Source organism: Haliotis asinina, chromosome 9 (assembly GCF_037392515.1).
Source record: "Haliotis asinina isolate JCU_RB_2024 chromosome 9, JCU_Hal_asi_v2, whole genome shotgun sequence".
In the NCBI taxonomy this organism is placed as follows: Eukaryota; Metazoa; Mollusca; class Gastropoda; order Lepetellida; family Haliotidae; genus Haliotis; species Haliotis asinina.
In genome coordinates, this window is record NC_090288.1 from 5,310,718 (window position 1) to 5,326,840 (window position 16,123).

The 16,123-nt window shown below is 41.7% G+C and overlaps 1 protein-coding gene across 1 annotated transcript in view; it reads left to right on the plus strand.

Annotated features, from left to right (window-relative positions):
- Nucleotides 1-12,865, plus strand: part of LOC137296517 (cyclic nucleotide-binding domain-containing protein 2-like) — a 35,991-nt gene extending 23,126 nt beyond the window's left edge. The window contains exons 6-17 of the mRNA XM_067828318.1: nt 879-1,039; nt 1,305-1,363; nt 2,426-2,503; nt 3,815-3,875; nt 4,475-4,559; nt 4,970-5,148; nt 6,037-6,177; nt 9,674-9,710; nt 10,620-10,714; nt 11,271-11,342; nt 12,257-12,391; nt 12,651-12,865. Coding sequence (XP_067684419.1) covers nt 879-1,039; nt 1,305-1,363; nt 2,426-2,503; nt 3,815-3,875; nt 4,475-4,559; nt 4,970-5,148; nt 6,037-6,177; nt 9,674-9,710; nt 10,620-10,714; nt 11,271-11,342; nt 12,257-12,391; nt 12,651-12,818 — 1,271 coding nt within the window. The 3' untranslated portion in view covers nt 12,819-12,865. The remainder of the gene's footprint in view (nt 1-878; nt 1,040-1,304; nt 1,364-2,425; nt 2,504-3,814; nt 3,876-4,474; nt 4,560-4,969; nt 5,149-6,036; nt 6,178-9,673; nt 9,711-10,619; nt 10,715-11,270; nt 11,343-12,256; nt 12,392-12,650) is intronic.
- Nucleotides 12,866-16,123: the final 3,258 nt, after the last annotated feature.

The window sequence follows — 16,123 nt, forward strand, 5'->3', positions numbered from 1 at the left end:
ATTACCATTATTTTCCCTTACACGTGAATGTCGCTTTCCGATTGGCTAAGCGCTGTTCTATTATTTTCAATGTACCCCGCTGGGAATTCCGAACTCTTCTGGTGCTTCATGGTAGTACTTCTTTGCCTCGAATACCATTGAATCACGCATGAAGCACGGAAATCACCGATGTTTTGCGATTGAAAATCGATGGAAGGGAGATCACTCTAAATCTGTTTACCTTGTGTTGTCTGCAAAATGGCGATTCGCCTCGCGTTCAACAGAAGAGCTTCAAACAGTTCAAAATTAAAATTCAGGTGTTCGGTAAGATAAATACGTTGTTCACTGGTCCCTCGAAGTCCATGGACTCATGTACCCTCGAGGTTTGTTCATGTTCCCGAGCCCCCATGGCCCCCTCGCGACCAGTGAACAACTTATAATACCATACGATCCACATGCAGTTGACCTACATTCTTAATGAGGGTCGCTCATTCGACAAACTGACCTTTGCATGGGTGTGAGTTTGGTTTTGCGCCGCTTTTAGCAAAATTTCAGCAACATCACGCTGTGTCACCAGAAATGGGCTTCACACATTGTACCCATGTGGGTCTTCAGCGTGAAGAGCTGACACTTCAATTACTAGGCTACCCCACGGTCCCTGGACAATGTTAAACGTAACGTGTACTGAAGGGCGACATGCAGGGTAGATGAGTACTTAAAGTTTTGGCTCGTCATGTCGAAGACACGAGTTCGATTCTCCTCAAAGGAACCATATGAAGCCCATTTCTTGTGTCCACCGCTGTAATATGGATGGAAAGTGCTAAGAGCAGCGCAAAACCACTCAATCAGTTACTATCAGCTGAGTCATGCCATTTTAATCTGGTTGCTGCCCCTCTCAGTGGTCGTGACGGTCATGGACGTGGAGTCGAACCAGGAACGGACTGTCCTGTTCCTTGGTCGGGGGGACAGTTTCGGGGACGAAGCCATCATCAACAAATGTCATCGGTGTGCCACCATCATCTCCAAAGAGGTCATCGAGCTGTTGGTGCTTACTGATGAGGTAAAACGGAATCTTTATTTCGGGCGTATTTATTGATTTCAAGGAGAACATTTACATACGGTTGCGATAATTATATCAAATCATTTCGCAAGATACCTGACTGCTAACATGTTTCCTACAACTATTGTGACGCAACAAGGATGGCAGTTCTTTGCGATAGCAATTTAATGTAGCTGCTGTATTCTGACGTCACTGATATGCTTTATGACGTCATAATTACTTTCGTACAAAGTCTGCACTGGCGCGACGCATGTTTTGCTTGCAGGACTTTGTGGATATCTTCATGTCGGGCGGTCTGTCTAATCTCACCGAGGTATTCCTTAAGTGAGTACCATAAGACATTCTAGTTTCTTCTATTAGAATTTCATACACTAATTTTACTGTTTTATCATACTCTCGGTGGGTTAATCGAGAAATTCGGGGTTGTTTTGCGTGTAATACCAGTTTCGCTACCCGTCAGTCCCTTATCTCCTTCGCTAGTTTAAGATATTCCAAAATGTGCATGTTCCTGGTGCTAAATTTGGGTGTAACATTATCTTCGGCTTCTTGAGGTAAAACAGTTTAGCTGTAAAACAAACCACCTAAAATATAAAACAAATTTCATCAGATTCTTTATGACAATTTAAAACTAAGCCACAGATCACCAGCAGGTACAGCCAGACCACCTCACTGGGAATCACGGGGTGCCTCTGCTTCCTGGTCTGGTTCCCAACAGTAATTGCGCTATCACTTTGTATAGTGTAGTGCTAACGAATACTTTAAAAAAACCAAATACTATTTCGTTAATATAAATCTCGGACTCAGAATGACTCACGTGTCACTCTCAAGAGGACAATACTTTTACGCTACCTTAAAATTAAATCTTTGAGTTGCATCGCCTCCACTAAACTCAGTTGGTGATAATTAACATCATACTTATATAAAGTTCAATTCAATTAATCAACATTTAACAAATAATCCTTTTTCTTTACAATATAGAAACTTAGCCAAAACTCAGTCTAAACCTTTCTTTCAATTTTCTATTGAATTAGTAGTCGGTATACCTTCTCTTGTCCGTACATTAGCCTGTCTAAACAGAAATGACATTGTCAACTAAAATTATATGATCATTTCAGAATAATTCAATGCTGCATTTCATTTTTATGAAATGATTATATCTTTTAGGAAAGAATATTCTAAAGTATTTCAGTTTTCTTAAAACAGTATTTTAATAATATCAACTTTAAACTGCCTTCACGACTTACTTATTTGAAAACGACTATATTTCAAGTTCCAACAAAAGCTGTTATGAAATCCTTAAAGGGACATTGTCGCATTCTAGCATTCCATACTTGTGTTTCGTATGGTTGTCATGCCATGCCATTTCAATATCCTTGTGTTATCAAGGGGGATACCCTGTCTAGACGGATGGCCACAAGAACGTCTCCATGACAGTCCCAACAAAGCAATCCTCAACTATTTCAAGTGAGTAATGTTGTAAATGTTGAAACATGTCAGCTCCAGCGCAGCCAACTGTATAACATTCCATCGCCAGTCCTATTTTAGATAAAAGAGTCTTTGTTGTTGAGGTTGTTTTTCTTTTGTTTGTTGCTTCACGCTGCCGTGATTCAGCACAATTCCAGCTGCATGGCGGCGGTCTGTAAATAATCGAGTCAGGACTATACAAACAAATGGCTGACATCATGAGCATCGATCGAAGAATATATTCTACGATGACGTGCATGTACCATGTCTGCGTGCCTGACCATCTGAGCCCTAACATGGGTTACTCAAGACCCCTTCCATTCAAGGTCTATACGAGTTTTTGATGCTGTAATAACCCCGCATAGAGAGTACTCACAGATGACAATAAGGGTGGTAGTTAAATCGTTGGCTCGTTACGCCAAATGTCCTGGTTCGATTCCCTACATGTCTACAATGTGTGAATCCAAGTTCTGATGTTCCTCGCACTGATACTCTTCTAACTTTGCTAACAGCGGTGTAAAAACATATTCACTCCCAAATAGCAATATTTGTAAATGTTTTGACTACTATAAAAACATTACTTATTTCCATGAATGCATCTTTCGCTGTCAGAATGTATATTAAATGGTGCTTTAACTGCACATCTGTCAGCAAGCAAGCAAGCATTTTACAGCAAACGAAGACACCGGCAATTAATTGCCAAGTGTAATCCACATCATTTCCCCCACTGCCTAGTCTTCCCTACAGTGCTAAAGCCTTCATTGAAGCAAGTCTAGATTCCCTCAGGTTCAGGAGTGACTCTGCTTGTCGTAAGAGGCGACTGACGGGATCGAGTGGTCAGATTCGCTGACTTGGTTTTCATATGTCATCAGTTCCCAGACCGATGCTCAAGCTGTTGATCACTGGATTGTCTGGTCCAGACTCGATTATTTACAAGGTGTATTTGTTACTATCTGGACTGGATTGTCTGGTCCAGACTCGATTATTTACAAGGTGTATTTGTTACTATCAAAACTATATGTATTAAGGGACTTGGTGTTAGTCTAGAATATTGTATTGTTACACCCATGGATGGTACAGTATATAGAACGTTTTTACCCAGTTTCATCAGGAGGGGAAGCACCTGGACGAGCACCACTCCACACAAGTCATTTCAGGGTCTTCAGGGTCATGTTTTGGAGGTCTTGGCTATAAGTCACGTTTCGATTCCGCACATGAGTGCAGCGAGAAGAAATTGCTAAAATAGATTTAAAACAACCACTCGCTTATTTGTGTTTTCGAAAGCGACTACGTTGTTTCTTGTGTTTCCAGGAGAGGAACGGTAATCGTGAAGAACAGTAAGGACAGTGAATGGATCATCATCGTGAAGTCGGTGAGTACAGGAAGCTTTGAAGGTGGTGGAACGTTACTGTTGATTTCAGTACGGACTATGCGTCGTCAGATACCATGCAGTTTCTAACTCACTCACTAACTCTGTCACTCAAAGATCCGGTTTAGAATTGATCTCCATCAATCCATGCTACAGAATCAGGTGGTCAGGCTGGCTGAAATGGTAGACACATGTCATTGTATCCCTAAGGCGTAGATCGATGCTCATGCTGTTGGTCACTAGATTGTCTAGTGCAGACTTGATTATTTACAGACGTCCGATACACAGCTGAAATATTGTTGTGTGGAGCGTAAAACAACAAACCAACCACACCATCAACCTATGCTTGTCAGGCCTCTAACGGGATCGGTCGATCAGGCTTGCGGACTTGGTTTATGCATGTCATCGTATCAAATTGCGTAGATCCGTGCACATAATATTGATCAGCGGATTATCTGGTCGAAAATGGTCCTAAATTCGGGTTAGAAAAAGACCTCGAACACACTTCCCATTATTTCACTCAGTCTCTTGCATGCACTTCCTTATCTCATTCACTCTTTCTTTCTCTCATCCCTTCACTCCATCTCTGCGTGTCGGTGTAGGGAAGCTGCAACCTGCTCAAGAAGTTGCGGAGGGTCAACCCACGGAAAAGAATCACAGCCACCATCGAGGACTGGCGGGAGAAGAGTAGGTGATTATTCTCCTTGAATTTAGAAAATCATATCACAAGGCAGCCAGAGACATACGTTGATTGGGCGCCTAGCACTATGAGTGAACATGCTCGATGACCAACCTCCTGACTGCTCGTTATTGAATGCTTCCAGTCACCAGATTGTCTGACATTTGAACAAGTACATGCCAGGTGTAAGGTTGAAACACTGCTGACACTGGCGATAGGCTGCGCCAGATCGCAACCCGGCAACTCCCCTCCTTATCTCTGGATCCGCCTATGAAACTTAAGCATACCATATCGCATGGAACTGCTTAAAAAGTTTCCATCTCAGCTAGCAATGTAAACTTTGTATTGTTTTTGGCTTTCGTCAAGTATCCACGACCTCGCCCTGCTGAAAACACATCTAAACCACTCTGCACTTCAGGGGTCACAGACCTGCGCAGTGAGGCCTATCTCAGCCACGAGGAGAGACTACAAATCTCATACCAGCAGCAAATCCAACACCTGCAGCAGATCAATCAGCGCATGCGTTTCAACGCACTTCCGGAGATAAACGTTGCCTCCAGCGAAGAGTACAAGGAGATGAAGAAGCTGTATGCAAATGTAAGATTGACAGGCCTTTAAAGACGAACCTATATATACAAACGTAATGTGTCACAGTTTTAGCTCACCTGACCAGAGGTCACGTGACATGAGCTGTCATCATGGCCCGTTTGCAAGGTGTGGGTCGATGAAGCTGAAACATAAATTATTTGTTCCCATGGAATAATGAGACTTACATTACTTTTCACGGAGTGAGATCCGATTTTCAAATTGACAAAATGTTATGACATTTGGTATTTGAATCGTTAGTTGTGTGAGGCAACTTATTTGTTCCGGCTGTAGCTAGCTGTATTTAGGTGTTCAGCTTATTTCTGCCGTGCTCTTAAATGTCATCAAAATGCACGCTTAACATTCTAATCCTCGGGTCTTCTTATTTTGTTGAATTTTGAATACTTTATCAGTTAGGAAGAATTATATGTTGCTGAACTTTTTGTGAGGAGTAGATAAATATGAGAGCCTCATAAAGATCCAGTTTAGAATTGGGCTTTGGCAACACATGTTTGTCGTAAGAAGGTACTAGCGGTATCGGATGGTCAGACTCGCTGACTTGGTTGACACATCTCATCGTACCTCATGTGAGTAGATCGATGCTCGTGCTCTTGATCTTTAGATTGTCTGGTCGAATATTCCATAAATCAGACATATTGTAGAGTGCAGCCGTAAACAACAAACAAAATACAAAACGCAAATAGAATCTCGGTTCAATGCTTGTTTGCGGCAATCGCATGCCCTGGTCTTCGAGTAAACTTCATGTACATGTATTTGTTTTACCTACTTTCAGGGTTTATGAATGCTGTCTGCTAATGCAGGTTACCACACCTTTTAAAGGGAAACGTTTCAAGGGCCCCGTTTTTAACCACGTACATTAAACATATTAATGTTTTGCAGGATCGTCTTGACGGCGTCACCGACGAACAGCTGACGTTCCTGACCACGGCCGACCCGAGTCTCCCGCAGCCGGACAGAAGGAGCACCTCCTGGACTTCAGCGGAGACAGAGAGAGCTCTTCCCGGGGCTCTCAAGAAGAAGGTATAAACATTCCTGTTTATGTTTAACAACTTACAACAGATTACGTGTTTAACTTGCCGGCTGTGAGTATGATTGCCCCTTGTTTCGTTTTTGTCAAAAACGGTTTTACATATTAATTTTATTAAAATAAAATTCTGTAAGCAGGTAAATATTCATAAAACAGCATTAGTTACATCTTTGTTTATAGAGGGTGTGATAAGCGCTAAGGTCTCTGCGTGATGACAGATCTGAAAACGTTGTTAAAAGCGACGTAACCTCGCCAGTTTGTTGTGAATGTTTGGAAGTGGCGCCTTTGTCTCAGCTTCTTGGCAAGAAATGTTTTTTGTTCATGTGTGAAATATTTATTGACATTGACTTTGACGGCAGTTTCCAGTTTATTTCACTTCGCTAATTCTTGATATACACTGTCATTCTCTACAAAACATTGTTAAAAGGGGGGTGGTAATCATGCAGTCAAAATATGTGGAAAATCTTTACGCGTAGTTTTAAGTACCCGTGAAGATCGGGGTTAGGATTGATCTTCAGTACCCCATGCTTGTCTTAAGGCTCGCTGACTTGACTGACACATATCATCGTATCCCAGTTGCGAGGAATTGTGCTCATGTAGTTGATCACTAGACTGTCTGGCCCAGACTCAGTTATTTGCAGACCACCCCCATACAACTGGAATATTGCTGAGTGCGGCGTAAAGCAGGACTGACTCATTCAGGTTTTAATTTAAGGTTCTTTGATTTAACTGTTCCCTCCACACTAAGCCTTCGTGTCACAGCAGATGTGTTGCATCAAACTGACATGCCATGTCCAAGGTCACATTCAGATTCAGTGAAGTTCGCTTTGGTGTCGGACAGTCAGTGGGGAATGTCGAGAGTGATAAACGATTAAGGTCAAGGTCAAAGTGAAGGTCAATCTTAAGTACGTATGTTAATTTCAATAAATACTCACGTTTGCAGAAGCCGCTAAAGTCTGATGCATGAAGAAGTATTTGAATACACGTTTATGACAGTGATGACCTACCTCCAATGCCATGTTCGTTGTCAGATTTCATACCTGTTTGTGAGACAGTTCACACCTCATTTGGTACATGGTACTTGCCACATGTTCTTGGCGATTCGGGGGAAACAGAAGGGGATAGGGTTTCATTTTGTGGCACGCAGTGGAAACATTTTTTAATAATATAATTTTTATGAAGTAAAGTGCATTTGTCCATCGTTATTTGAAATATTCAATCTTACCAATGGTTGACAAAAGTAACCTGAATGCATCTTCTTTACAAAACAGAAGAGAATCAGTCATATTTCTTAGACAGTCATGTCTCCATAGACACTATGCAAGGTGTGTGTTTTTAACCTCGGTTTATATAGCATCAGGCCTGTCATATTAGAATAACATGTAAGTGACCCACATAAACAATGATAGTCTTATATCAGTAAGTAAGCAATATCTTGTATATTTGATATTTTACATATTACCTTATTCCTAGACGTAGTATTCGTGTGAAGTATTATTTGGAGCTTCTTTAACCATGGACGTAAAACGTTATATTTTGGAGTGATGACACAACTAACTCTTTGGAGGGACACAATACAAGTTTGGGAACATCGCGCATGTTCAGTGTAAGAATTTGTTTTAGAAAACCTGAAGGCATTGCGTCTCAAGCACTTTTGGGAAAAGACAGTTTTTTTATTTAACACCAACACTTACAGTAACAATCTTAACTCAGCGAAAACATTTACACAAGTCCCGCCCATTCTGTAACAGAAACACGTGTCTCTAAGTGGGCGTGGCCTATTTGTCAGTTTATTGACACATAAACGCAAACATTAGCTGGTAAAGCAACCCAAATGACACTGGATCCATTTTAATGTATTTGCTATTGTTATTGCTTTTGGATAATTATACAGCGCAGACATCCACGCAACAGCTCTGGTCCCCCATCGTCACACAGTATTATCAATCTCAACTCCCCGGGGAACATGCAACACTTCCAGCCAATGTACTAATAAAGCTAAAGCCACTGCTTCAAATGAATCAGATTACAGTATCATGGCCTCTGCCCACAGCCTTTAACAAATGTCTTTATGTGGGGGTGTCCTGCAATTGGCCCTATCGGATATCTGTAACCTATATATATACAACTAGGCTAAAACTAAACCCTGGCGGAAATGAGCACACTGAACAATAATTTGTCTTCATCACCCAAAAAGATCACGATGTCATTCTGATACCAATAATGTCCCCCGCTTCACTTTCTTCACGAAATTTAATCATAAATGAGACACTTAAAGCTGGTGTTGTTTGTCCACCAATCACAGCCTGGCCTTCATTACAACTTGATGCGGGCAATTGTTTTGATATTTACCCAAGCCGTCACCAAATTCCTCTCAAATGTCACTGGTTTCGACAAAGACATTAATATACATCATACCCTAGTTCCAAACTACCATTAATTGCGGCAGTACTTCCCTCGGCCGGCTGACCTGTATTTTCACATGAGAATTTCTACGACAATTGGCCTATCGCCTTTCAACCGCACGTGCAACAGGATACCACAAACACAGATTGCCAACTTGCTGTGGGTTTAATGTCGCAAGTTGCATAAAGTAGACGGCCTACACTTGCGCTCATACAAAATAACAAATTACATGTTAAGAACGTTCCCGCTTGTCTGTTTTCCTGACCACGTAAGGCGGTGTTGCCATGACCGAATAAATGAAGTTTTATGATCAATATTTGCAGCGATTAACTAATACTGAGTTATTATTGAGAAAAATAGTTAATGATCGATATTATTCTTTTGAGTATGAGTCTTTAGTTGCATGTTACGTCAATACAATATCTAAAGATCAATATTTAAATGAAAAGATCATTAACATCGTTATAGAACTGTGATTATAGAACCACCAGTTAATGTAATATTATTGATCGATGTGATAATGGAACTATTGGGGAATAATACGGTTATATATAGGTCAAGGGATAGATGACCTCATACACCAAGTAATCAATATTCCACCCTTCGATAAAAGATGACATCATAGCTACATCTATAGATCAATAATTCTCTCGTCGATAAAGCTGACACCATAGCTACACACATTCCACTCTTCAATAAAAGACGACATCATAGCTACATCTATAGATCAATAATTCTCTCGTCGATAAAGCTGACACCATAGCTACACACATTCCACTCTTCAATAAAAGATGAAATCATAGCTAAATATTTGAATTTCTAAATTTTAACCTGTTTATGCTATAACACATGCACATTCTATAATGAATAAACATGGTTACACATTGGGGGTGTTGTGTTAATGTTGAGTTAAGGCTATCCGACGATGGGTTTAGACAAAACATACCCATTCTGTTTAAGAATTAAATCAATCCTAAACATGCTTAGCAGGTGTTTACATTGTAAACACATTTTACTGTGTATGATTCGTTTACATGTGTATAACGTTATTATTCTAATAATGTTGCCGTTTTTGTTTTCCAGACGTCCGTGGCTTCCCACTCAAAACCTAACTCCAGAGGTCGGTGCGATTTCAAAACATACGTGTGAAATTAATTAAGTTCCAAATGCTTAACGCAGTGATATTGAACAGCTTGTCGGATTATCGGTCGATCAGTCGCCACGTTCAGTGCAAGCTCGGCACAGTGCTTGCAGTTATCATTATCGGTAACTGACGGTGGGTCGATGATGTAAGGAGTTTAATCTGATTGCCCCAGTCGAGGAATTATGAAACAAACGATCGCCTGGGATTTCAGTCTTGTAAACACACAACGTGCGTGTGTCCCGGACTCAGCATTAGGTGTTGCGGGAGGGGGGAACAGGTTAGTGCGGGAAGGGGAAGGAGGCCTCCATTACTGGAGATCGTGGAGAACAACCCGGGGCGGTGGGGTAGCCTTGCGGTTGAAACGTTGGCTCGTCACACTTAAGACCCTGGTTCGATTCACCACAATGTACGATGCACATTTTTGGTGTTTTCCACCAAGTGATGTTGCTGGAATATTGCTAAAAGCGTCGTAAAACCATACTCACTCACATATGACCGACACGACTCTCAGATCAGTTAATATGTGTCAAATTCCATTGACCAAGTGGAATGCCTTATTTGGATCTCGACAGAGCATTGTCAATTGATCAGCGCACTCGTTCACTCTCATCTCCTTGGGGAGGATACTGTCCATGCTACATGTGAACCTCTAGAAACATTTATCTCATTCTACCGGGTACCCCTTTGCTGCAGTTAACAGAAGCTCATTAACAACAAATTCACTTTTCGAAGGTGACAGTCCTCAAATAGCTGAAAGATTGCTGAACACGCATTAGAACAATTAGCAAACTGCCTCAAGTATTTTGACTCGGAGGTGTTCACGATTATTTAGAAGTCGGTTGTTAATCATATGTCGCCCATACACACCTGTTCATTTATCTCCAGGTAAAAGGGGTCGAAGTGATCACAGAGCTTGGACAGCCCAGCCACGTGCACAGCGACAATCATCTGTTAATTTCCCCGATGCTCAGGGCTTACAGGTATTTAGGAATGCTTGCATCTCGAACATAGCGTGGTTACATAGAAACTCTAATGTTGTAGTTCTATATAAACCATATAAGAGACATGCTTACTGAAAGGCAGATATACAGCGTCCAGTTATAGTATTCAAACATGACACATATCGTCACTGTAATCGTCGCCATCATTATCGTCGTCGTATTGACAATCACCATCGTCATCATTACCACCACCATATTATCATCATAATCAACGTAGCCGTCGTCGTCGTCATCTTTATCATCGTCGTCGTCGTCGTCGTTCAGGGGCCCATGGCACCATCCAGTGGATAACTGGGTCATTCACAAAAACACCTATTATTACCCTCACGTTACAAAACTGGCCTGACTCGGCACCAGCACCAGCAGTTGCGTAGACATACGTACGCACACACATGCACGTTACGAAAATGAATTGGTCGTGAAAGTGTTCTAAAACCCAGTTCATATCATCTCTATTGCTCAGGGTGCAGTTGACCCGTGATTGTCCAGTGCAACATGTTCCGTTCTTATAACCACTATGTCCTGTCTGTCCCAGGGACGGAGCAGCTCAGCTGGGGACGCGTACGTGTTCATCAACGTCCAGACTCTCACCAAGGGATCTGTATTTGTGAGTAGACGTCGCGGTGCTGTCGCTAATACTCCCCGCAATGTGCTCCATGCATTGCATAGTAGATTAGCGAATGGTGATATGAGAAATGCAAGTGTGTTTTTTCCAAACCTGACTAGGGGTCTCAGTACAGTGTGCGTTGTTAGGGACCTGACTACACTGGGGGTTGTTAGGCGTCTCATCACTTGCTTCTTCAGAAGCAGCTAGGTACTTACTGCTTTTACTATATTTTTTCAAAGTCAGATTAGTTTCTATTGACAACGTTTCCTTTAAAGCTTCCTTGTCACTAATGTCAGCGCTTCATGATTATTTTGTTTCTTCTTATGTTTTTCGTATTACTTGTGTACACGTGGACACGTTGAGATCAGGCACCCATACACACAAACATACACTTTCAGGCACACAGACAGACACGCTGAGCCTATCGTCCGATCCCTATTTTGAAATTTAGAGCCTTCAATGTAAACCTTCCGATCAAAACCAGCAGATGGCAAAACATACCGAGAGAAGAAAGATTATGTAAACAATGTAATTTAGTTGGTGACAAATTCCATTGTCTCTTTAAATGTACATTACTTAATTGCTACAGGAAATCATATATCCCCTGAAAATATCACAAATTGGGACAGTTTATCATCTCTTAACAAGGTCATGTCGCCTGTCAGTTGAACACTTAGCAAATGTCTAACTCTTTTTATCTCTCACTTGTATTAAATGTCGCATGTTTATGCACATTTCTAAATATTGTATATTTTTGCTGTTGTGCCACTGATGGTGATATTATGAGAATAAAGAACCTGCAGTTGATATACGATTAATAGCTCGTCTCACCACTGATTCCTGAGTTTCCTGTCTGTCGATAATGAACGGCGTAAATTATCATTCTCTACAACTACAATGACGTGCCGTTCCAGGGCATATCCGATCTTTTCTACAAGGACCAGCCAAGCTTCGCCTTGACCAGCAATGGCGTGGAGTGTCTGTTGATCAACAAGAAGTTCTTCCTGGACAATGCATCAGACGGATTTATGGTTAAGCTCAGGGACCAAGTAAGGCCTGGTTTAATCCCCCCTTGTTTTAAACATACTTTATTGTACAAAAGACAAAGAGATTCAAACTCAAAAGAATCTATAATATTCACCAACACCTTGGACCAGAATATGGTGGAAAGGCCTATAGAGTTGTAGTATCATGTAGTAGTTCTCAAAACTTTGTTTAAATCGAGCATACCACAGCGTGGTTGGACTGGAAAATTGATCAATGAGATTTTAGCCTAAACCAGTTATTATATGAACCTTCCTATTGCAGACACTGCCTTATCCAAGCGAAGAAGATTTACAGCGCCATCTAGAGGAGCGTGTTATCTGGGAGCACCACAAAAGGCAGACGGTATCTCGTGTACTCCGCGAGATTCACGCGAGACGACCAGGGAGGTACTTCCAACATGTGGACAAAAAAGCCGGTTTTACATACTAGAGTGAAGGAAGTTACACCAAGATCAATAAAACTATATTGTACGTACACTAATTTGTTTTGCTTATGTTTGGTGATAGGAGGTTATTTGAAAGAGTGGGTGCATGATTTTCTACGTCACCTCTGGGCGTCCAGTAAACAATACAGTTTGGACAAGGCAAACCAGAGGTTGATGCTGCTGTGTGTGGACCAGTGTTTGAGAGCATGGAGAACGATCCATGTCAGTGGATTAGGGAGGCACCAAATCAACCCCGTCAACAAGCTCGACCAGTATTTAGTGTCCTCCTAAGACCAGCTGTGTCGTCACCAGGAATCTCCAGGGGGACAAGACCATTCGCTCCAAAATGCCCACCAGGCATGAAATGTGACGAAGATATTTTCCTGTTCATCACCCCTAACTTGAGTTACAAAAGACTGAGTTCTTAGAAATATGGAAGTCCGCTAAAGGTGAATCCTGTGTGTGACCTTCACCTTGTGTACATCTAGGGTACATGTGGCATGGATGTGAAGACAATCTGATCACCTCGTCAGTGCGAGGGCCGATGTAAGCCGAATGTCCAACACGCTAAGCCCTCTGTGCTCGCATTGGTCGACAAGTTCCGTCTAGCCAGCCAATCAATGTAGCGCGCTGGTTAGGCCGAGAAGTGAGGTGGAGGAAGCGGTCTCAAGTTTGTTATATAGTTGTATAAAAATCCATGAAATGCAATAAAATGGACTTAAAACACCCGTATCTAGTTAATCAGGATAAACTGGGTAATAAAAGCTCACACAAGTCTGCTCTATGGGCAGGATTCATGAACAAGATCGCGTTGCCAAGCGGTGTGAAGTCGTTACGTGCACCGGAAATATCAATAAACATGATTAGAGAATTATGGGATGGTAATGAGCGTTAATCGCCCATCGCCAAGCTCTTCTGGCCATTATTTCAATGAACCCTATTTGTACGATTGGCATGAGTGTGAAGCTCTATTTTGATTCATACAGACATTGAAAACAAATAGGAGTTAGTTTCTGACCGTATTCTGTTGAATAGTGATGCGTTTGTTTGCAGGTGTAATTTCTTCATGGTCTTTTTCTGCAGTATCCTCTGTACAATTCACATGTTTGCAAATGAAATTTCATTTCTTCTTTGCAAGTGTGACGATCATTGCGCGATTGCATGTCTATAAGTGTGGTGATTATTGCAGAATTATCTGTCTTCGGCTGTGATTATCATCGCATATCTGGCTTGTCTGCAAGCTCAGTGTTTAATGCACATCCCACGTGTGCTGACGCAATGATGCAATCGTGCAACATCTGGGTTTTTATATACACCCACACACGCATGCACACTGACATTAAAATATCCACACTATCAGTCTTCACGATAGGCAGTCGCGCAAGCGTGTCAGTATGTTCGATTCTCCCTGTGGATACAATGTGTGAAGCTAATATTGCTGGAGTGTTGTTAAAAAGATGCTTAACATCCGAGTAGTCCCTCAGCCACTGTGTTAATCGCCTTTTACGACAAGCATAATCGCCTTTCATAGCAAGCATGGATTGCTGCAGGCCTATTCTACCCCGGAACTTACGGGTCGAAAGGACTGAGAAAAATGTGGAGACGTCATCACATCATACCTGTGGCATAGGTACAAGACTGACCAGAAGGAGCTCTGGTAGGATACGGCTGTCGACTTACATTGCTATTTACAAGATGGCGACTAGCCCAGTCAAGAAAAATGTCCATGTACTTGTTTGGTTTTTAAAAAACAAAAAAAAAAAACTCCCAAAAACCCACAGAAACGATCATTACCTATTTTGAAAAAGGCCAGATTATGGCAGAATTTCTGCAGCTTCTGTCAGTGTGCATGTTCTGACAGAATTAAGGACACACTATTCGTGCCGTACCTTAGGTAGGCAGGTGGTCGTGAAACGGATGACCGAAGTGAAGTCAGGCTTAAGATCGAAGATCCGGGCTAGAATTGTTCTTCGGCAGCCTCTACTTGCCGTAGGAGGCCACTGACAGGATCGGGTGGTCACGCTCGCAGACTTGGCTGACACGTCATCGCATCCAAGTTGTGTAGATCAATGTACACATGCTGTTGATCACTGAATTGTTTGATTTAGAGTCGATTATTTAAAGACCACCTCCATATAGGTGGAATACTGCTGAGTGCAGCAACCAATCTATTTACACAGCAACATGCGTGCGTGCATGATGTCGGTGTTAGTGTTGGTACAGGCCTTGGGGCTGGGGTAGCTGGATACCCTACTTTGTCATATTACCCATTTCAAATCAACTAATCTCTATTTAACCACCTAAGCTCTGCGCCAGGGTAACAACAAATACCTTCTACGAACGTATATTGGACACGCAGCCATCGACCTTCTGTTGTCCAGAAACACCTCCTCCCCATCATACGGAGATGCAATATAGGTGGTATACGATAAGTATAAGATGGAATCACCAAGTGTTTTTTTTTCAATTAACCCGAATTTGGTACTTATTAAACAGAATGCATACAAGAATTGTCAATTTGAAGAGTGAGATTGGTAGGTTAGCAGTCCACGATGTACAACTGTGGGCTAAAAAGTGTTTCATACATTAAACCAATGTCGGAATCGAACCCATGTCTTGTTCTAAGGATTAACGCTTCAAATAGAGATTCAGTCTCCATCGGTTCTTAAAACAACAATGAATACCACTACTACTATGCTGGGAACATTGCCTGAGACGGTATTAACCCATAAACACTCTCCCCGTTTAAAAATTGATAGAAACATAGGGCCTTATATGTTCGGTGTGGATTTCATAAATGACCGAATTATTTGCCGCTAGAAGTGAATGAGTGAGTGATATTTTACTCCATATTTGGCAGTATTCCAGTTCTGACACGGCGGGGTACAGCAGGTCTGAGCTACACTCACCAATCCGTGTAGGGAATCGTTCCTGAACGTGTGAATATGGAGGATGAAATAGTTTTGGAGCACAGACAACATTTTCCCTTGGCAGATATCTCATAAACCGATGACATAGCAATGATTGGATTTTATTGATTTCAGATTTAAGGGTTTTACCTTCTGCCCAAAGAATCGGTTGTGATCTACACCTTCTTGTCGACCGTTTCCTTCGCAATGTACAGAGCAGTCCGTATCGCATTGAGAGCATTAAAGAACAAATTAACTAAAAATACGGAATACTCTATTAAATGCCTACCTGGGAATGAATACTCCCTGATCAAGAATATGTGCAGGCTGATATTTTCATGTCCATTACTTGAAAAGGTTGTTTCAGAAACTGTCATCACCTGTGTACGAGTGGAAATCTG